The following is a 23,549-nucleotide window of genomic DNA, read 5'->3' on the forward strand; positions in this document are numbered from 1 at the left end:
TGCAAATAATATTTAATTCATCTGCTTTTCAATTTTATTCATTAAAATAATTATTTATCTTTCTCTGGCTTATATGAAGTATTTCTTATTTATAATATACATTCACATATATACATATATAACAATACAAATGTATCCATTTTCATTTTTGTTAAATTTTTAAGAATGGATGTTAAAGGTAACTTTTCTGTTTGAAAGGGTTTTTTATTGTATTCAAGAGCATTATCTCTGGAGTCAAAGTTGCTTGTGTTTTAATACTGGCTCTGCTATTGTGAGCAAGTTATTTCTCTCTCTGGCTCTGTTTCTTTCTTTGTAAATTGAGGACAATAATACTTTTGTTATTAAGTTACTGTGTCTATTAGTCCATTCTCACACTGCTATAAGGACACACCCAAGACTAGGTAAATTAAAAAGGGAAGAGGTTAATTTGACTCACAGATCAGCATGACTGAGGAGGCCTCAAGAACCTTACAATAATGGCAGAAGTTGAAGGAGAAGCAGGTATATTTTTCACTAGGTGAAGGAGAGCAGGAAAAATGACTACTTATAAAACCATCCGATCTCATGAGAACTCACTCACTATCACGAGAACAGCATGAGTATCATTCTGCCCCGGCCCCTTCCAAATCTCATGCCCTTTTTATATTTCAAAACCAAACATGCTTTCCCAACAGTCTCCCACAGTCTTAACTCATTTTAGCATTAACCCAAAAGTCTAATTCCAAAGTCCAATCTGAGAAAAGTCCCTGCTACCTATGAGCTTGTAAATCAAAAGCAAGTTAGTAACTTCCAAGATACAATGGGGGTACAGGAATTAGATAAACTCTTTCAAACAGGGGAAATTGGCCAGAACCAAGGAGGTACAGGCCCCATGCAAGCTTGAATTCCAGTGGGGCAGTAAATAAATCTTAAAGCTCTGAGATGATGTCATTTGACTTCATGTCCCACTTCTGGGCCATGCTGATGCAAGGGGTGGGCCCTCATGGCCTTGGGTAACTCCTTCATGGACTGGAATTGGGTGCCTGTGGCTTTTCCAGGTGCACAGTGCAAGCTCATGGAGGATCTGTCATTCTGGGGTCTGGAGTATAGTGGCCTTCTCACAACTCCAGTTGGCAGCTTCAGTGGGGACTCTGCATGAGGGCTCCAACCCCACATTTCCCTTCTGCGTTGCCCTATTACAGGTTCTCCATGAGGGCTCTGCCCCTGTAGAAGACTTCTGCCTGAACATCCAGGCATTTTTATACATCTTCTGAAATCTAGGCAGAGGTTCCCAGAGCTCAACTCTTGTCTTATGTTCACTCACATGCCCAATACCACATGGAAGCCACCAAGGCTTGAGGATTGCACTTTCTGAAGAAATAACCCAAGCTGTACCTTGGCCCCTTTTAGCCACAGCTGGATCTGGAGCAGCTGGGATGCAGGACACCCAGTCCCAAGACTTCATAGAGCAGTGGGGCCCTGGGCCTTGACCATGAAACTATTGTTGCCTCCTAGGGCTCCTGGCCTGTGATGGAAGGACCTGCCTCAGATCTTTGACATGATCTGAAGACATTTTCCCCATGGTTTTGTCTATTAACATTCAGCTCCTCTTTACTGCTGCAAATTTCTGCAGCGGCTTCAATTTCTTTTCAAAAAATGGGGTTTTATTTTCTACCTCATGGTCAGGCTTCAAATTTCCCAAACTTTTATGTTCTGCTTCCATTTTAACATAAGTTTCTCATCTCCATCTGAGACCACCTCAGCCTGGACTTTATCATCCATATCACTATTAGCATTTTGGTCAAAAGCATTCAACAAGTCTCCAGGAAGTTCCAAACGTTCCCACATCTTTCTGTGTTTTTCTGAGCTCTCTAAACTGTTTCAACCTCTGCCTATTACCCATTTCCAAAGTCACTTCCACATTTTCAATTATCTTTATAGCAGTGCCCCAAACTCCCAGTATTAATTTTCTGTATTAGTCTGTTTTCACACTACTATAAAGACACTACCAGAGAATGAGTAATTTATTCGGAAAGGAGGTTTAATTTACTCACAATTCTGCATGGCTGGGGAGGTCTCAGGAAACCTACAATTACGGTGGAAGGCAAAGGAGAAGCAAGTACCTTCTTCACTAGGCAGCAGAAGGGAAAGCAGGAAAAACCACCACTTATAAAACCATTAGATCTTTCAGAACTCACTATCATGAGAACATCATGGGGGAAAATTACCTCCATGTTCCAATCACCTCCCACCAAGTCCCTCCCTTGACACATGGGGATTACAGTTTGAGATAAGATTTGGGTAGGATAAGATTTTACAGTAACCAATTCAATATAAGGCACAGAATATAGATTTATTTTGAGAATCTCTAAGGTTTCCAGGTTTCTTGTTAATTACCCAAGTTAAAATAAACTTTTTTGTTTCAATATTGTTCCTCTGTTCTGAAAATGCATACAAAGTCACACACAAACACACTCGCTTGCTATATAACTTTTTTATACTTGTTACATCTTTTTTTTTTTTTTTTTAATGGTGTCTCGCTCTGTCACCCAGGCTGGAGTGCAGTGATGCCACCTTGGCTCACTGCAACCTCTGCTTCCCAAGTTCAAGCAATTCTCCTGCCTCAGCTTCCCTAGTAGCTGGGAATACAGGAATGCATCACCACACCCAGCTAATTTTTTGTATTTTTAGTAGAGACGGGGTTTCACCATTTGGCCAGGCTGGTCTTGAACTCCTGACCTCAAATTATCTGCCGACTTCGGCCTCCCAAAGTGCTGAGATTACAGGCATAAGCCACTGCACCCGGCTGGTACATCTTTAGAGTAATACATTTGTATATGTAACTCTATGTAAATAAAAACTAAAAGCCTGTTTTTGTTTGTCAGTAGAGAGGCCACATGTACAAAAAAATATATAAAACAAATTTTAAAAAATATTTAATCAAGACTCAGAAATGTATGGATATTAATTATACTCATATAATTTTTATGATCATAAATTGGCCCTGTGGTTAATAATTCAATTGCACATATTGAAATGACTAAAACTATATAATGGGAATGTTTGTAATACAAAGTATAAATACATGCTCGAGGTAATGAATACTTCGTATACCCTGCTGTGATAATGTATGCCTGTGTTAAAATACCTCATATATGCCATAAGTGTGTATGCAAACTACCCACAAAAATTTCTTAAAAATGTAAGTAAGGTAAAAAAGAATATAAATTTCACCTATGAGAACAAAATTCTTCAACTTTTTTGCAGTTTAAAACCACTGGAGGGCCAGGTGTGGTGGCTCACACCTATAATCCCAGCACTTTGTGGCGCCAAGGCAGGTGGATCACCTGAGGTCAGGAGTTCAAGACCAGCCCGGCCAATGTGGTGAAACCCCATCTCCACTAAAAATACAAAAATTAGCCTCGTGTGGTGGCACGTGCCTGTAGTCCCAGCTACTTGGCAGGCTGAGGCAGGAGAATCGCTTGGACCCAGGAGGTGGAGGTTGTAGTGAGCTGAGATCATGCCACTGCACTCCAGCCTGGGCAACAGAGCAAGACTCCATCTCAAAACAAACAAACAAACAAAAAAACACTGGCAAAAAAGAGATTACTAGAGATGTCATTCCCCTACATTAACAAACAGTATATTGTTACCATCATTTACTTAGAATTTTAAGTAAGATGAGACACATTAATGTTGATGGCAAATTAACACTTCGTTCAAAGCACAATAGTTTTAACACATTAAAAACAACTTTATTTAATGAAAAATTAAGTTAAATTTATTGCATTTTATTACATAAAGGTACAATTGATAAACAATCTCTTATATCTCTGATGCAACAATTGATCAAATACTTTCACAATGGGAAGAATCAACATGAAGTAATCTGAGACTTGAGTTACAATATTATTTGCTTTTCAGAAAATCTAAATTTCTTTTTACAGAAAATGAAGCATACCTCGAATGTAATTATAAATCTCCAGAAAAATCTACTTCTTTGAAATGTATATACTGTTATCTTTGGATCTCTTTTACATTCAATACTCTGATTTAGTGTAATGTCTGAAGTTTCGGTGCCTTCATTCTTTCTACTGTGAATCCTCAAATGTTTATATAGACTTACTTTTTGGTTAAATATATTTTCCCCATATATTGGATCTACAAAAATATTTAGTATAAACTGGTATTTTGTCAGCTGTAGTTTTTGAACAAATGTTTTTTCACATTCATTACATGTTTAGGCTTTCTCTCAAACATAAAGTTTCTGATGTTCCACAAGTTTGAGCATCTGCTTCAGGGTTTTCCTTTAACATAAAATGCATACAATAACATCTAATGCAAGTAAAGATATAACAATCCTCCTTATGTTTGTATGTTTGTCTTCAGAATAAATAGTCTTTATTTTAAAAGCCTATATTTTCCGAAAGGTGTTTTTACAGTAAACACATTTATAATGCTTTTTTGGTTTTTTTGAGACAGAGTCTTGCTCTGTCACCCAGGCTGCAGTGTAGCAGCTCTATGTTGGCTCACTGCAACCTCCACCTCCCAGGTTCAAGCAATTCGCCTGCCTCAGCCTCCCGAGTAGCTGGGATTACAGGCACATGCCACCACGCCCGGCTAATTTTTATATTTTTAGTAGAGATGGGCTTTCACCATGTTGGCCAGGCTGGTCTTGAACTCTTGACCTCAGGATCCACTGACCTTGGCCTCCCAAAGTGCTGGAATTTCAAGCATGAGCCAACACGCCCAACCTATAATGCTTTTATTAACTATAAACTTTCTGATATTGAGTAAAGTGTGAGCTGATAGTAATGGCTTTTCACATTCTTTGTATTTCTACGATTTTTCTCTAGTATAAATGCTTTCCTGTGGCATAAGGTGTGAGAATTTATTAAAAGTTTTGCCACATTCTTCATTTCATATTTGTAGTTTTCTTCAGTATACATTATCTTACCTACCATAACGTGTGACTACCATTTAAAGGCCTTGCCACATTTAACACATTTCTAGTTTCTCACCAGTGTGATTTCCCTTTTTTAGAAAAGTTTGAGGTATGGTTAAATGCTCTGTCACATTTTTATGCTGTAGAGTTTCTCTCCAGTATAAAATTTTTTTAATTAATAAGGATGAAAACCAGTTAAACGCTTTGCCACATTTTTTTCTACAGTTTCAGGGGTTCTCTCCAATATCAATTATCTTACATTTATTCAGGTTTGAGGACTTTTTAAAGACATTGCCATATTCCTTATTGTAGTATTTCTCTTAAGTATTACATCTCGTATGTATAATAAGGGTTCAAGACTAGTTAAAAGCGTTACCACATTCTTTGTTTTTGTAGGATTTCTCTATAGAATGAATTAACAGATATTGTGTAAGGCCTGAGATGTGCTTAAAGGTTTTTTCACTTTATTTATTTATTTTTTTTACCTTTCTAGGGCTTCTCTAATACAAATTCTCTTAGGTTTTGGGAGGCTGAGGCAGGTGGATCACCTGAGGTCAGGAGTTCGAGACCAGCCTAGCCAACATGGTGAAACTCCATTTCTACTAAAAATACAAAAATCAGCCAGTGTGGTGGCACATGCCTATAATCCCAGCTACTCAGGAGGCTGAGGGAGGAGAATCACTTGAACCCGGAAGGCAGAGGTTGCAGTGAGCTGAGTTTGTGACACTGCACTGCAGCCTGGGTGACAAAGGGAGATACCATCTCAAAAAAAATTTTTTTTTAATAAATTCTCTTGGGTTCATTAAGGTTTGAGGGTTGGTCAAAGACTTTGTTACATTTTTTTACATTTATAAAATTTTTGTCCAATACGGATTCTCTTATTTTCTATTAAGGTTTGGAACTTGTTAAAGGCTTGTCCATATTCTCTACACTTGTAGTGTTTTTTTCCAGCATAAATTATTGTATGTATTATAAGGCCTGAGGGCTGGAGTTTGCCACATTATTTACATTTGTAGGGTTTCTCTCCAGTATGAATTATCTTATGTTTAGCAAGACTTGAATGCCTCTTAAAAGCTTTGTCACATTCTTCACATTTGTAGGGTTTCTCTCCAGTATGAATTCTCTTATGTGTCTTAAGGGTTGAGAAGCAGTTAAAGGCTCTGCCACATTGTTCACATGTGTAGGGTTTCTCTCCAGTATGAATTCTCTTGTGGTCATTGAGGGTTGAGGATACGCTAAAGGCTTTGCCACATTCTTCACATTTGTAGGGTCTCTCTCCAGTATGAATTCTCTTGTGGTTAGTAAGTGTTGAGGAGCGCGTAAAGGCTTGGCCACATTCTTCACATCTGTAGGGTTTCTCTCCAGTATGAATTCTCTTATGTCTAGTAAGGTTTGAGGGCCACCTAAAGGCTTTGCCACATTCCTCACATCTGTAGGGTTTCTCTCCAGTATGAACTCTTTTATGTGTAGTACAGTTTGAGGAGCGGTTAAAGGATTTGCCGCATTCTTCACATTTGTAGGACTTCTCCTTAGTATGAATTATCTGATGTTGATTTAGGTGTGAAGGTATGCAAAACGATTTGCCATATTTTTTACATTTGTAGTGTTTCTTTCCAGTATATCTTGCTTCATGTCTATTGCAATTTGAAAATTTACCAAAGACTTTGACACATTTTTGACTCCGAAATATTTTGTTTTGGGTATTTGACAAACATTGGTTAACTTCATTATAACCTCCTTTGTGCATCTCACACTCACCCATACTTTTACAGCATTTTTTAAATTGTAAATTCTCATGTCCACATTTTCCATATGTTCTCAGTATTACTTTTTGGAGTGAATCTTTTATGCCCTGCTCTGGATGAAGGTCTTGGGTGAAATGAGAACACGTAACTGAAAGACATAAAAATCACAAGTTACTCCACTTACTAGACTCAGATAAATATACTTTACAAATCGAATATATAAAATTGTACAAGGCACATTAGCAAAATGGCATATCAAATTACCACAGGCCATAATTCCTTCATAGATGTATAAATGTAACAAAATCATAGTGATCAAAATATCTTTGTTGGAAATTTATAGAGTAAGTGTGTGCCCCATGTGAGCACAATGTCAAAAGCCATATAGAAAGAAAAGAAGTCTGCTGCATTTGCCCAACACAGCCCTTCCTCATCCCCAATAGAAGAACATGCTGCCTTTAATGACAGCTTTAAGTCTTCTGTGATCAAAAGTAAATGTTACAACAGCAGAAAGACTGCAGTACCATGGACAGAAAATAGGTGTAGAAAGTAGTTAGTTATTGACCAGTAATAAGAAACATGAAGAAGTCTTTTAACTGAAAAATAAATACAAAATTGCAGACAAGACACATCCTGAGAACACGTTTGCGAGACTCCCAGAATCTCTACCCAATACAATTGGTTTCAGGCTACGGCAGAAAAGTGCTGCATTATAAAGATTGTGAAAGGTAGTTTTATGTTAATGTCTAAATCTCAACCAAAGATTATAATGTATACAAAATATTTGGGCAACAAGGTCCAATCAAAAAAATCAAAATTTTCAAAAAGCAACTATAAAAATAAAGATGTATATATTGATTTTTAAAATTTAAGATAATCCGTATTTTGCTCAATGAGAAAAATGGAAAACCAGACATCAGATAAATGAGAATGTCAACAAAAGGCTTGGAATAATAAAAATAAACAATTGTGGAAGTAAAAAAGAATAAGTGAAATAATTTTAAAGTATGAAAAAAGTAATGTAAAAAATGAAGAAGCTAAACAAACTAGGATATACACAAAAAGATCCATAACACATATTTAAGCAAAGTTTCAAAAGTCACAAACCAGAAGATAATCTTGGGAGCTGCAAGATAAAAGTGAGGTATTATTTATAAGCCTAGTCCTCCGAGACAACCGTGAATTTGTCAACAGAAACCTTGCAGGTCAGAAAAGAACTGTGTTAAATGGTCAAAGGCTGAAAAAGAATCTTCACTGTAAGAATAATGTAATCAGCAAAAACGTACTACAAAATAAAGAAAAAAAAAAGATCTTCCAGAATAAACAAATGCTGGAAAAGCATACAAGCACTGCACGTACCCTAAATAAAATGCTGAAAAGAGGTCTTTCCACTTAAAATAATATGATGAAAAAATATATAATCATATGAAAATACATAACTTTCTGAAAAACATGCATATATAAAAAAATAAAATTCCGTGGCATTATTGTGATGGTGCAGAAAACATTTTTAGTTATTCTTTAAAATTTGAAAGATGTAAGCATAAAAATATCATAAAACATAAAAAGATACAATTAGCAACATCAATACGAAGTATAGGGTAGATATAATGAGGACAAATTTTTCTATGCAACTGAAGTCATTTTTTTTTTTTACCAGTTTAAAATGTACTGTTGTAACATTAACAGGTTTTATAAAATCTCTAATGTAGCATAAAGAAAAAATCTTTATAGACGCACAAAAGACAATGAGTCAATTACTAGCATGAGACAAAGATTAATATTATATAATGGTAAAATGAGTCCATTTACTAGGAATCTATAACTATTATGTCTATCTATATGTATAGGCATATATAACATCAGGGCTTCAAAATATATAAAGCAAATATTGACAAAAATGAAGCAAGAAATAAAATAACAACATAAAATTATAAACATTAAGACCTCACTTTCAATAATAAAAAATTTAAATAAAATATCAATTAAAAAACAGAAAGCCTGAATAACATTATATTGTGTATGAATTCATTTTGCAATGCTATAGAAAATAACCTGAGACTGGGTAATTTATAAAGGAAAAGATTTATTTGGTTCACAGTTCAGTAGACTGTAAAAGAAGCATGTGCCAGCATCTGCTTCTGGTGAGGATATAAGGAAGCTTACAATTATAGTGGAAGGCAAAAAAGAACCAAACATGTCACATGGTGAAAGATGATGCGAGTGTGAGGTGGAGGAGCCAGGTTCCTTTAAACAACCAGCTCTCATGTGAATTAAGAGAGTGAGACCTCTATGATTACCAAGGGGATTGTGCCAAGTCATTCATGAGGGATTTGTCTCCATGATGCAAACGTTCTCATTAGGCTCCACATCCAACATTGGAGATTACATTTCAGTATGGGATTTGGAGGGCATCTACACCATATCACAAACCAAACAGGCTAAACAGACATGTACAGAACTCTTCAGTCAAAAGCAAGTGGATACACAATATTCTTATTTGTACCTGGTATATTCTGTTAGAACACATAAGTCTTAGTAAATTTCAAAAGATCAGCCAGGTGCAGTGGCTTATAGGTGTAATCTCAGCACTTTGGGAGGCCAAGGTGGAAGGATCACTTGTCCTGCAGCTGAGGGACTTGACTGTTGGAAGGAAAACTAACAAACAGAAAGGAATAGCATCCACATCAACAAAAAGGACAACCACACCAAAACCCCATCTGTAGGTCACCATCATCAAAGACCAAAGGTAGATAAAACCACAAAGATGGGGAGGAACCAGAGCAGAAAAGCTGAAAATTCTAAAAATCAGAGTGCCTCTTCTCCTCCAAAGGATCGCAGCTCCTTGCCAGCAACAGACAAAGCTGGATGGAGAATGACTTTGACGAGTTGACAGAAGTAGGCTTCAGAAGATCGGTAATAACAAACTTCTCCAAGCTAAAGGAGGATGTTCGAACCCATTGCAACGAAGCTAAAAACCTTGCAAAAAGATTAGATGAATGGCTAACTAGAACAAACAGTGTAGAGAAGACCCTAAATAACGTGATGGAGCTGAAAACCATGGCACAAGAACTATGTGATGCATGCACAAGCTTCAGTAGCCGATTCAATCAAGTGAAAGAAAGGGTATCAGTGATTGAAGATCAAATTAATGAAATGAAGTGAGAAGAGAAGTTTAGAGAAAAAAGAGTAAAAAGAAATGAACAAAGCCTCCAAGAAATATGGGACTATGTGAAAAGACCAAATCTACGTTTGATTGGTGTACCTGAAAGTGACGGGGAGAATGGAAGCAAGCTGGAAAACACTCTGCAGGATATTATCCAGGAGAACTTCCCCAACCTAGCAAGGCAGGCCAACATTCAAATTCAGGAAATACAGAGAACGGCCACAAAGATACTCCTCGAGAAGAGCAACCCCAAGACACATAATTGTCAGATTCACCAAGGTTGAAATGAAGGAAAAAATGTTAAGGGCAGCCAGAGAGAAAGGCCGGGTTACCCACAAAGGGAAGCCCATCAGACTAACAGCGGATCTCTCAGCAGAAACTCTACGAGCCAGAAGAGAGTGGGGGCCAATATTCAACATTCTTAAAGAAAAGAATTTTCAACCCAGAATCTCATCTCCAGCCAAACTAAGCTTCATAAATGAAGGAGAAATAAAATCCTTTACAGACAAGCAAATGCTGAGAGATTTTGTCACCACCAGGCCTGCCTTACAAGAGCTCCTGAAGGAAGCACTAAACATGGAAAGGAACAACCGGTACCAGCCACTGCAAATACATGTCAAATTATAAAGATCATCGATGCTAGGAAGAAAGTGCATCAACTAACGGGCAAAATAACCAGCCAACATCATAATGATGGGATCAAATTCACACCTAACAATATTAACCTTAAACTTAAATAAGCTAAATGCCCCAGTTAAAAGACACACACTGGCAAATTGGATAAAGAGTCAAGACCCATCAGTGTGCTGTATTCAGGAGACCTATCTCACATGCAGAGACATCCATAGGCTCAAAATAAAAGGATGGAGGAAGATCCATCCTCACCAAAAAAATGGAAGGCAAAAAAAAAGCAGGGGTTGCAATCCTAGTCTCTGATAAAATAGACTTTAAACCAACAAAGATCAAAAGAGACAAAGAAGGCCATTACATAATGGTAAAGGAATCAATGCAACAAGAAGAGCTAACTATCCTAAATATATATGCACCCAATACAGGAGCACCCAGATTCATAAAGCAAGTCCTTAGAGACCTACAAAGAGACGTAGACTCCCACACAATAATACTGGGAGACTTTAACACCCCACTGTCAATATTAGACAGATCAACAAGACAGAAGGTTAACAAAGATATCCAGGACTTGAACTCAACTCTGCACCAAGCAGACCTAATAGACATCTACAGAACTCTCCACACAAAAGCAACAGAATATACATTCTTCTCGGCACCACATCACACTTATTCCAAAAATTCACCACATAGTTGGAAGTAAAGCACTCCTCAGCAAATGTAAAAGATCAGAAATCACAACAAACTGTCTCTCAGACTACACTGCAATCAAACTAGAACTCAGGATTAAGAAACTCACTCAAAACCGCTCAACTACATGGAAACTGAACAACCTGCTCCTGAATGACTACTGGGTACATAACAAAATGAAGGCAGAAATAAAGATGTTCTTTGAAACCAATGAGAACCAAGACACAACATACCAGAATCTCTGGGACACATTTAAAGCAGTGTGTAGGGGGAAATTTATACCACTAAATGCCCACAAGAGAAAGCAGGAAAGATCTAAAATTGACACTCTAACATCACAATTAAAAGAACTAGAGAAGCAAGATAAGACAAATTCAAAAGCCAGCAGAAGGCAAGAAATAGCTAAGATCAAAGCAGAAGTGAAGGAGATAGAGACACAAAAAACTCTTCAAAAAAATCAATGAATCCAGGAGCTGGTTTTTGGAAAAGATCAACAAAATTGATAGACCACTAGCAAGACTAATAAAGAAGAAAAGAGAGAAGAATCAAATAGATGCAATAAAAAATGATAAAAGGGATACCACCACCGATCCCACAGAAATACAAACTACCATCAGAGAATACTATAAACACCTCTACACAAATGAACTAGAAAATCTAGAGGAAATGGATAAATTCCTGGACACATACACCCTCCCAAGACTAAAACAGGAAGAAGTTGAATCCCTGAATAGACCAATAACAGGCTCTGAACTTGAGGCAATAATTAATAGCCTACCAACCAAAAAAAGTCCAGGACCAGAAGGATTCACAGCCGAATTCTACCAGAGGTATAAAAAGGAGCTGGTATCATTACTTCTGAAACGATTCCAATCAATAGAAAAACAGGGAATCCTCCCTAACTCATTTTATGAAGCCAACATCATCCTGATACCAAAGCCTGGCAGAGACACAACAAAAAAAGAGAATTTTAGACCAATATCCCTGATGAACATCGATGCGAAAATCCTCAATAAAATACTGGCAAACCGAATCCAGCAGCACATCAAAAAGCTTATCCACCATGATCAAGTCAGCTTCATCCCTGGGATGCAAGGCTGGTTCAACATACGCAAATCAATAAACGTAATGCATGGCATAAACAGAACCAAAGACAAAACCACATGATTATCTCAATAGATGCGGAAAAGGCCTTTGACAAAATTCAACAGCCATGCATGCTAAAAACTCTCAATAAACTAGGTATTGACGGAACGTATCTCAAGATAATAAGAGCTATTTATGACAAACCCACAGAAAGTATCATACTGAATGGGCAAAAACTGGAAGCATTCCCTTTGAAAACTGGCACAAGACAGGGATGCCCTCTCACCACTCCTATTCAACATAATGTTGGAAGTTCTGGTCAGGGCAATCAGCCAAGAAAAATAAAGGGTATTCAATTAGGGAAAGAGGAAGTCAAATTGTCCCTCCTTGCAGATGACATGATTGTATATTTACAAAACCCCATCGTCTCAACCCAAAATCTCCTTAAGCTGATAAGCAACTTCAGCAAAGTCTCAAGATACAAAATCAATGTGCAAAAATCACAAGCATTCTTATACACCAACAACAGACAAACAGAGAGCCAAATCATGAGTGAACTTCCATTCACAATTGCTACAAATAGAATAAAATACCTAGGAATCCAACTTACAAGGGATGTGAAGGACCTATTCAAGGAGAACTACAAACCACTGCTCAAGGAAATAAAAGAGGACACAAACAAATGGAAGAACATTCCATGCTCATGGATACGAATAATCAATATCGTGAAAATGGCCATACTGCCCAAGGTAATTTATAGATTCAATGCCATCCCCATCAAGCTACCAATGACTTTCTTCACAGAATTGGAAAAAACTACTTTAAAGTTCATATGGAACCAAAAAAGAGCCCACATTGCCAAGACAATCCTAAGCCAAAAGAACAAAGCTGGAGGCATCACACTACCTGACTTCAAACTATACTACAAGGCTACAGTAACCAAAGCAGCATGGTACTGGTACCAAAACAGAGATAGAGACCAATGGAACAGAACAGAGCCCTCAGAAATAACACCACACATCTACAACCATCTGATCTTTGACAAACCTGACAAAAACAAGAAATGGGGAAAGGATTCCCTATTTCATAAATGGTGCTGGGAAAACTGGCTAGCCATATGTAGAAAGCTGAAACTGGATTCCTTCCTTACACCTTATACAAAAATTAATTCAAGATTGATTAAAGACTCAAATGTTAGATCTAAAACCATAAAAACCCTAGAAGAAAACCTAGACAATACCATACAGGACATAGGCATAGGCAAGGACTTCATGACTAAAACACCAAAAGCAATAGCAACAAAAGCCAAAATGGACAAATGGGATCTAATTAAACTAAAGAGCTTCTGCACAGCAAAGGAAACTACCATCAGAGTGAACAGGCAACCTACAGAATGGTAGAAAATTTTTGCAATCTACCCATCTGACAAAGGGCTAATATCTGGAATCTACAAAGAACTTAAACAAATTTGCAAGAAAATATCAAACAACCCCATCAAAAACTGGGCAAAGGATATGAACAGACACATCTCAAAAGAAGACATTTATGCAGCCAACAGACACGTGAAAAAATGCTCATTATCACTGGTCATCAGAGAAATGCAAATCAAAACCACAATGAGATACCATCTCACACCAGTTAGAATGGCGATCATTAATAAGTCAGGAAACAACAGCTGCTGGAGAGGATGTGGAGAAATAGGAACACTTTTACACTGTTGGTGGGACTGTAAACTAGTTCAACCATTGTGGAAGACAGTGTGGCGATTCCTCAAGGATCTAGAACTAGAAACACCATTTGATCCAGTGATCCCATTAGTGGGTATATACCCAAAGGATTATAAATCATGCTACTATAAAGACACATGCACACATATGTTTATTGCAGCACTATTTACAATAGTAAAGACTTGGAACCAACCCAAATGTCCATAAAGGATAGAGTGGATTAAGAAAATGTGGCACATATACACCATGGAATACTAGGCAGCCATAAAAAAGGATGAGTTCACGTGCTTTGTACGGACACAGATGAAGCTGGAAACCATCATTCTGAGCAAACTATCACAAGGACAGAAAACCAAACACTGCATGTTCTCACTCATAGGTGGGAATTACAGTGAGAACACTTGAACACTTGGAGTGGGGGGATGGGGGAGGGATAGCATTAGGAGAAATACCTAAAGTAAATGACGAGTTAATGGGTGCAGCAAACCAACATGGCACATGTATACATATGTAACAAACCTGCACGTTGTGCACATGCACCCTAGAACTTAAAGTATAAATATATAAAAATATATATATATATACACACACAAATAGGAAGAAGCACTTGAAAGTATGCACAAAATTAATAATTTATAGAAAAATGCAAAACAAAATTACCTTACATCAGTTAGAATGGCCACTATAAATTTTTTCAAAAACACCAACCATGTTGATGATGTAAAGAAATTGAAACCTATGTAAGTTGTTGAGAAAAAAGATGCAGCCATCATAAAAATATCATAAATGTTCTTCAAATAATTAAGAATGAAATTATCATGTAATACAGCAATACCATTTATGAAACTATATCTAAAATATACAACACAGTAAAATGAAGACATAAGAAATATCCTGCTTGCATATCCCCCCACAGCAAGTATCATAACCCAGCCTCTAAATAAATAAATAAATACATATACAAAAATTTAAAAATGAAAAAAATTTTGTAAAAAAACTTTATATTTCAAGGCTATAGTAATGAAAACAGAATGGCCTGTGTAGAAAAATGGAAAACCACCAATGAAACAGAAATTACTATTCTCACACATTTTAGACATGATGCAAAAAAAATTTTAGAAACAGTTTAACTTAGAGTTTCTCAAAAATATGTAAATATTAGTGTGTCCCCAAAAGCTATGGCAAAGCAGTCAGTTTGTGCAGTCCCTGATAAGCCATAAAGAAAACTTTGGCTCACACTGAACTTGAAGAAAGATTATTGAAGTGGAAGTAGAATCCTTAGAGAATTTAACAGCATGGGGCAGAAGGTGTCCCTATGTGAGAGCAAAAGAAAAAAATGACTCGAGCTTCTCAGAAACTCTTTCCATTAAAGCACAGCTCCCCAGACCACGTTTTAAGGACTGGCTGCCTTGTTGATTTGTGTATCTCTCATCTGTGTCATCTGCTTCATTCGCTCTCACCTACCTGGGTGTTTGGCTACCATCTCATTTCTCTTTATATTCCAAGACTCTTTATTTTGCTCCAGAAAGGTAATCAAGTCTGGCTTAGAGTCAGCAATACCTGTTTTATTAAGAGAAAAAAAAGTAACATAAATCTTGCTGAATTCTTTAATTACCAAACTAGTATTATGGTTAGTAAAGAGGATTTAATAGAAAATTCTAGAAAATTAAAGTTGATTCATAACAGAACTTTCTACATATTTAGAAAATATTTTAAAATTGTAGGTCCTTAATTTCACTACTCAGTACTACTGAATCAAACATTGGTGGTGGCAACTGAATTCTAAGGCGTGGGAAACGCTATTTTATGCCATGACATTTTTGGAATTGCAACTAACCTAGAGCAAAAGATACATAAGCTCAGGAAAGGGAAAAGTTCAGGTCAAGATAAAACATCGTGAAGAATCTGTTCTACACCAATGAATCCCCAAGATTTTCTTAAAATTGGAGAGCTAAAATTTATTCATGCAGAGCAGAAATTACCAAAATCCTCTTAGAAAAGAGAGAAAGGCAATATATTAGGAATTGTGTATTGAAGTTTTCCTCACCCAGGGAAACCAGATTTCTGTAGTTCTCTAACATCACATCTCTATATAAATTCTGCTGAGCATGATCCAGGTATTGCCATTCCACCAGAGAGAATTCTATAGCTATGTCTCTGAATGTCAACAGTCTCTGAAAAAATAAAAATAAAAAAACACTCATGAACACACAAACAGTTACCATGTGGCCATAGGCAGAGATTTGTATTTGACTCAAGTTAAAAAAGAGAGTAAAATGAAGTGGTTCTCACTTATAAGATTGACTAAAATTATTCAATAAGATAATTTTTAACACTGAAGTATTCTCTAACTCTAAGAAAAGAGAATAGCATAAGATCCACAATACCACTGTAGATTTGATACTTTTCTGGATGATAAATTATAAAATTAAAGGCATCAACATGGACATGTCTTTTTTTTTCTATTTTTCTTTTCTTCTTTTTTTTGAGACCAAGTTTCGCTCTGTTGCCCAAGCTGGAGTGGAGTGGCATGGTCTTGGCTCAGTGCAACCTCCACCTCCCGGGTTCAATCGATTCTCCTGCCTCAGCCTCCCAAGTAGCTGAGACTACAGGCGTGAGCCACCATGCCTGGCTGATTTCTGTATTTTTAGTAGAGACGGGGTTTCTCCATGTTGGCCAGGCAGGTCTTGAACTCCTGACCTCAGGTAATCCACCCACCTCGGCCTCCCAAAGTGCAGGACATATCTATTTTTGAGTGCTATATTTACATCATACAGAATAAGTTGTGTTATTTCTCAGATAGAACAGTCATGATGACTTAGAAGGTACCTCTCAAGTCTTAATACGTGCAATAAACTAAAGATCTTGTGCAGATTTTGTTTCAGAAGATTTGGGATAAAGTCTGAATTTCTGAATTTTTAGCAAGCTCACCAATGTTTCTAGCCTAGTAAGAATATTTTGTCAAACATCCAGTAAGTGGCAGAGTCTGAGTTTTTCCCAGTTTCTCTCACCTGTAAATAAAGATAAGAGCCTTCATTGTTAAAAGACAAATATATGCAAAAGTCATCTAAAAAGAAAGGACAACTTCCAGATTAAACGTGATGGTTTATGCACTTCAGCTAGTAAATCTCCTAAGTGTATTTAATAATTAAGAGAATAATAATTAACTCAATAGTGGAAAAAATGTCAGAGACATCTTGAAACAAGTGAATAAAATTGTTATCAACTTTATTAGGACACATTTGTATTATGTGCTGATGCACACAGGACACAACATTACTGCTGTGGTATTTCTCACCTCTCAGAAAAGTAAATGGTAATCCAAATTTAATTTTTATATATATATAATATATATATATATATATATTTTTTAAGAGACGGAGTCTCGCTCTGTCACCCAGGCTGGAGTGCAGTGGTGCAATCTGCAATTTCGTCTCACTGCAACCTCCACCTCCTGAGTTCAAGCAACTCTCCTGCCTCAACCTCCTGAGTAGCTGGGATTACAGGTGTGTGCACCACACGTGGCTAATTTTTTTTCCGTAGAGACGAGGTTTCACCATGTTGGCCAGTCTGGCCTCGAACTCCTGACCTCACGTGATCCGCCTGCCTCGGCCTCCCAAAGTGCTGGGATTACAAGCCTGAGACACCGTGCCCGGCCTAAATTTAATTATAAAGAAACCATCAGTTTTATGCAAAGTCGAAGGTGCAGATAACTTCCCTGTTCTGTAATTTTTAATAGTAATTTTAAGTAGTCTTTCTTTAGCACCCTGGAGAGCAAGTATCTCCTTATAGTTTTTTCAGAACTTTCTGGGTAATAAATGCCATTCTGTTTAAATGAGCATTTTCTAAATCCTGTCCTGCATGGAACTAATAGAGCACACGGATGAAACCTCAACAGGACATGTTTCACTTTTCACTAATATCCAAAGACAACTGTGTTTCCCCAATAGAAATCTTGAGTATTTACACTTTCTCATGTTCAACAGCTACAAGGGGAACGTTTTAAATATTGCAGGTCATAAATTTGTAGTAAGAATTCTGCATGGTATACAAGAACCCAAGATGAAGAGTATGTATAGAACACCATGGCATATAGAAAAAATATTTTTTTCAGAACCCCTTGACTATCATAAAAATAAAAAATTGTTGAAACAAACTCATTAGGGATCAACAGTACAAGTACAGAAGTAAAAATGTGCAAGTTCCAAACAGATGGCATTCCAAAAGGCAGAGTGGACACTGTGCTTGATCTGAGACATGCTCACCAAGAAAAAGTGATCTTTTTCTTTTCCTCTTCTTTCTCTGAAATGTATTTTCAGATAAGATGCTCTGGACATATCAAACCTGCATCTCGAGAATATGCCTTTAAAGCACAACCTATTCACCTGCTACCACCACACACACCCACGGCAGAAAGACCGAGACTTGCAGAAAACATTCACCCATTTTTGTTGTTTATAACTGAAAAGATTTAAGAGCAATGAGAGAACAATGAGCTTTTCCATAACTAATAAAATATGTTTCTTTTTCCCTGCCCTCCCCTATCAGACACCAGCAGTTTTCTTTACAGTAATGGGAACATGAACTGCACTGACCTCTTCCTACCAAACTGAAAAAGGGCAGGCAGTGCAGCCTTCCTTTGATGCAAAGGTTGAACTAAACTCTCCTGAATGTATCTTGAACCCCTCAAGTTTATAAATTACTTGGTAATCTTGGTCCTGCTTTTTGCAATGTGATTCTGCAGGATCCAAAAGGGTCCAGGAATGGGCTTTTTCAACAAGTCCCCTGTAAATGCTGATTGTGCTTTCCCAGACACGTTATTAGCATTAGCGAGAGAAAGCAGGCACAGCAAAGAGTCCCTTACACACACCATATTTGTCACAAAACAAATACATCTGGTACAAATAAAGACAACCAATCACCATGCTGAAATATTATATTTTTTGTTGGCTTTTTTAAGTTTACAGGGACAACAGAAGATAGCAATGTCTGAGTAGGTCTGCTCTTGGGAAATGTGTATACATGTACTAATAAAATGTTTATTAAGCAGGTACTATGTGCTCTGGAGCATGTCACAGAACACTGTGCTGGGAATAACACATAATGTGATTTAATTTTCATAGCACTCTGGCAGTTGCTACTAAGTGTTGAATAATTTTTAGTATTTAGATTAAGAGCACAGCATTTTTATTTCTTCTTATGTTTCTCTATCATTACTTTTAAAAAGAAAATGTGTAGAATAATAATTCAATACCACAAAAACATATGAAATGATACAATTACATAAAAATTGAATAATCAGCTTCAAAATGGCTATTTTGTAAATAATGAAATTAAGGCAGACACAAAAAAATTTCTGAAACTAGTTAGAGCCAAAATACAACATACTAGAATCTCTGGGTTACAGCTATGGCAGTGTTAAGAACAAAGTGTATATCACTAAACATCCACATCAAAAAGTCAGAAAGATCTCAATTTAAAAATCTAATGTTACAATTAAAAGAATTTCAATTTCATCCATGTCCCTACAAAGGACGTGAACTCATCATTTTTTATGGCTGCATAGTATTCCATGGTGTATATGTGCCACATTTTCTTAATCCAGTCTATCATTGTTGGACATTTGGGTTGGTTCCAAGTCTTTGCTATTGTGAATAATGCGGCAATAAACATACGTGTGCATGTGTCTTTATAGCAGCATGATTTATAGTCCTTTGGGTATATACCCAGTAATGGGATGGCTGGGTCGAATGGAATTTCTAGTTCTAGATCCCTGAGGAATCGCCACACTGACTTCCACAAGGGTTGAACTAGTTTAGCGCACCAGCATGGCACATGTATACATATGTAACTTACCTGCACATTGTGCACATGTACCATAAAACCTAAAGTATAATAATAATAATAATAAAAGAAAAAAAAAAAAAAAAATTTCTCTCACACAACTTATGTTAGGCACTAAATAAAGTTTTTAAGATTAAAAAAAAAAAAAAAAAAAGAGAAAGCAAAAAAAAAAAAAAAAAAAAAAAAAAAAGAATTTCAAAAGTAAGAGCAAACCAACTTCAAAGCTCGCAAAAGACAAAAAATAACCAAAATCAGAGCTGAAATGAAGAAGGTCGAGACATAAATAGTACAAGGGGCTTGGTGCTGTGGCTCACTCCTGTAATCCCAGCACTTTGGGAGACCAAGGGGGGGCAGATCACAAGGTCAGGAGTTCAAGACCAGCCTGGCCAACATGGTGAATCCCCATCTCTACTAAAAATACAAAAATTAGCTGGGCATGCAGCACATGCCCGTAATTCCAGCTACTCGAGAGGCTGAGGCAGGAGAATCTCTTGAAACTGGAGGGCAGAGGTTGCAGTGAGCCGAGATTTTGCCATTGGACTCCAGCCTGGGCAATAGAGTGAGACTCCATCTTAAAAAAAAAAAAAAATAGTTCAATGAAACCAGAAGTTGATTCTATGTAAAAATTACTAAGATAGATAAAACACTAGACTAATGGAGAAAACAGAAATAATTCAAATAAAAACAATTAGACTAAAAAGTAAAACAAACAAACAAAAAACCAGATGCTTGTGAGGTTGTGGAGAAACTGAATGCTTATACACTGCTAGTGAGAGTATAAATTTGTTTAAACATTGAGAAAAACAGTTTGGCATTTTTTCAAAAACCTGAAAACAGAATTACCATTCCCAGTCCCGCAATTGGGAATATACCCAGTGAATGTAAGTTTTTCTACCATGAAGACACATGCACATGTATGTTTATTACAGCACGATTCACAATAGCAAGAACCAGAAATAAACATGTATGTCTTCAGTGGTAGACTGGATAAAGAAAATGTGGTAAGTAAACACCATGAAATATGATGCAGCTATAAGAAAGAACAACATCATGTCCTTTGCAGCAACATCGATGGAGGTGGAGACTTATTTTTAGAAAACTAGTGCAGGAACAGAAAATCAAAATACTATACGTTGTCACTTATAAGTGGGAGCAAAATAATGAGAACACGTGGACACAGATAAGAGAACAACAGACACTGAGGCCCAGTTCAGGGTGGAGGGTCAGACGATGAAGAAAATCAGAAAACAAATCTGTTGGATACTATGCTTACTACCTGAGTGATAAAATAATCTGTACACAAAAACTTCGTGATATGATTTTACCTATATAACAAACCTGCACATGTACTCCTGAACCTAAAATAAAAGGTAAGAGAAAAAAAATTCGGCTGTGCACAGTGGCTCACGCCTGTAACCCCAGAACGTTGGGAGGCCGAGGCAGGCAGATCACCTGAGGCCAAAAGTTCAAGACCAACCTGTCCAACATGGTGAAATCCAGACTCTACTAAAAATACAAAAATTAGTTGGATGTGGTGGCACAAACTGTAATTCCAGCTACTCTGGAGACTGAGGCAGGACAATCACTTGAACACGGGACGAGGAGGTTGTAATGAGGTGAGATCACACCAATGCACTCCAGCCTGGGCGGAGAGTGAGACTCCGTCCCCACCCCCCCCAAAAAAAGACACAGTTGAAAAATGCAGGCTGGGTGTGATAACCTATTCCTGTAATCCCAGCACTTTGGGAGGCTGAGGCGGGCTGATCACTTGAGTCCAGGGGTTTGAGATCAGCCTGGCCAACATGGCAAAACTGTGTCTCTACTAAAAATAAAAATGTCAGCCAGGTGTGGTGGCAGGTACCTGTAATCCCATCTACTCGGGAGGCTGAGGCAGGAGAATCACTTGAACCCGAAAGGCAGAGGTTGCAGTGAGCTAATATTGCACCACTGCACCCCAGCCTGAAGTACAGAGCGAGACTCCGTCTCAAAAAAAAAAAAAAAAGAAAGCCAGGCGTGGTGGCTTACGCCTGTAATCCCAGCACTTTGGGAAGCCCAGGCGGGTGGATCACCTGAGGTCGGGAGTTCAAGACCAGCCTGACCAACATGGAGAAACCCCGTCTCTATTAAAAATACAAAATTAGCTGGGGTGGTGACGCATGACTGTAATCCCAGCTACTCGGGAGGCTGAGACAGGATAATCGCTTGAACATGGGAGGTGGAGGTTGCAGTGAGCCGAGATCGTGCCATTGCACTCCAGCCTGGGCAATAAGAGTGAAACTCTGTCACAAAAAAAAAAAGTAAGGGAAAACCAGTTTCCTTTGCAGTGTAAAAATATTTAAACAGCAGGCAATTAGGCTGAGGTGGATTGATTTTTTTCGGTTCTCACTTAAAAAAAAAAATCTACCTCAAATGTATCTCTTATGGTTGGGTGAGGTGGCTCACGCCTGTAATGCAAGTGCTTTGGGAGGCCAAGATGGGCGGATCACTTCAGGTCAGGGGTTCGAGAGCACCCTGGCCAACATGGTGAAACCCCGTCTCTACTAAAAATACAAAAATTAGCCTGGTCGTGGCGGACTCCCGTAATCCCAGCTACTCGTGAGCTTGAACCCGAGACAGGGAGGTTGCAGGGAGCCAAGATCGCGCCATTGCACTCCAGCCTGGGTGACAGAGCGAGACTCCCTCTCAAAAAAAAAATAAATAAATACATTTCTTCTAAATTATTATATTGAAGAAAAAATTCAGGCCTAGTCAACCACAGACTGGCAACTAATCTCTGATGACATAACCAAGACATTTTCACCTGGATCTTACAAATAAGGAAACTACATAACTGTACCAAACCAATTATTGAATCTGGTTTGCTTCATCATGCAACTTATAACAAACTTTCCTTCAAGTCTCTCCCATGGATCACAACCCACAAACCATAGCTGGGCGCTCTATGATTCTTGAATCACACTTTGATCAAGTTCTCTAATATTTTTACAATGACTCCCCTACATCTCTAAAAGGAAAAATGAGGAACTAGGGACCCCAGGGACCACAGCTCTTACCACTTATGAATCCTGCACCCTGAGTCTGGATTCTCCCCTGATGACTTTCCCATCCCTGTACAATCTGGGCGAGATGAGGCGCTGGGAGTGCAGAGCTGCCCAGAGAGAACTCCAACCCAGGGCAAAGCCACTGCGGAGGAAAGACAGAACTCCCAGGGTCCCAGCCGCTGGCCCAGGCAGCATCTTACGGTTCGAGGGGACTAAGAGCTGAGCTGGGACAAAGAGGATTTGGGTCCTCAGACTCCGGAGCTGACTACGAGGAAGTTTGGGTCCTGCTACAGCCATTTTCAGCCGGTTCCAACCGTCTCCCGCCCCTCTCACGATGACAGACCCAGCACTCACCATTTCTCGGCTTCCAGGGGATCCCGGTCTTTTAGCCATAAATCTGCGAATACCTGCAGGACACAAGGCCACAGAGGCTTGGCCTCTAGAGGCAGAGAATGCAGAGCCCTGAAGAAAAGAACTGGAGCTCCGGACGCAGAGAAACACAAAAGGACCCGCAAAATTGCGGAAGCGTCCTGGTCTCTCCAGCTGTACGCCTGATTGGCCAGTTTCTAGTCCACGGCCCCTGATTGGATAAGGTTTCAGGCCCCACCCTTCATGCCTGAATGACGGAATATTTGATCACTGGGCTGAAGGAAGCAAAAATAACAGGCTAGGCTGCAGCCTTTACAGGGAAGACTTCTT

General features: G+C 38.1%; 1 protein-coding gene across 1 annotated transcript; it reads right to left on the minus strand.

Moving 5' to 3' along the window:
• Positions 1 to 3,722: 3,722 nt before the first annotated feature.
• On the minus strand, positions 3,723 to 23,356 carry ZNF722 (zinc finger protein 722). Its single transcript, XM_009242766.3, has 4 exons — positions 23,205 to 23,356; positions 16,013 to 16,139; positions 15,430 to 15,525; positions 3,723 to 6,817 (listed from the first exon to the last, which is right to left on the minus strand). Exons 1-4 carry the CDS (start codon positions 23,241 to 23,243, stop codon positions 5,925 to 5,927), a joined length of 1,155 nt encoding a protein of 384 aa, XP_009241041.3. The 5' UTR covers positions 23,244 to 23,356; the 3' UTR covers positions 3,723 to 5,924.
• Between the last annotated feature and the right edge of the window lie 193 nt (positions 23,357 to 23,549).

Source organism: Pongo abelii, chromosome 6, assembly GCF_028885655.2.
Source record: "Pongo abelii isolate AG06213 chromosome 6, NHGRI_mPonAbe1-v2.0_pri, whole genome shotgun sequence".
Lineage (NCBI taxonomy): Eukaryota > Metazoa > Chordata > Mammalia > Primates > Hominidae > Pongo > Pongo abelii.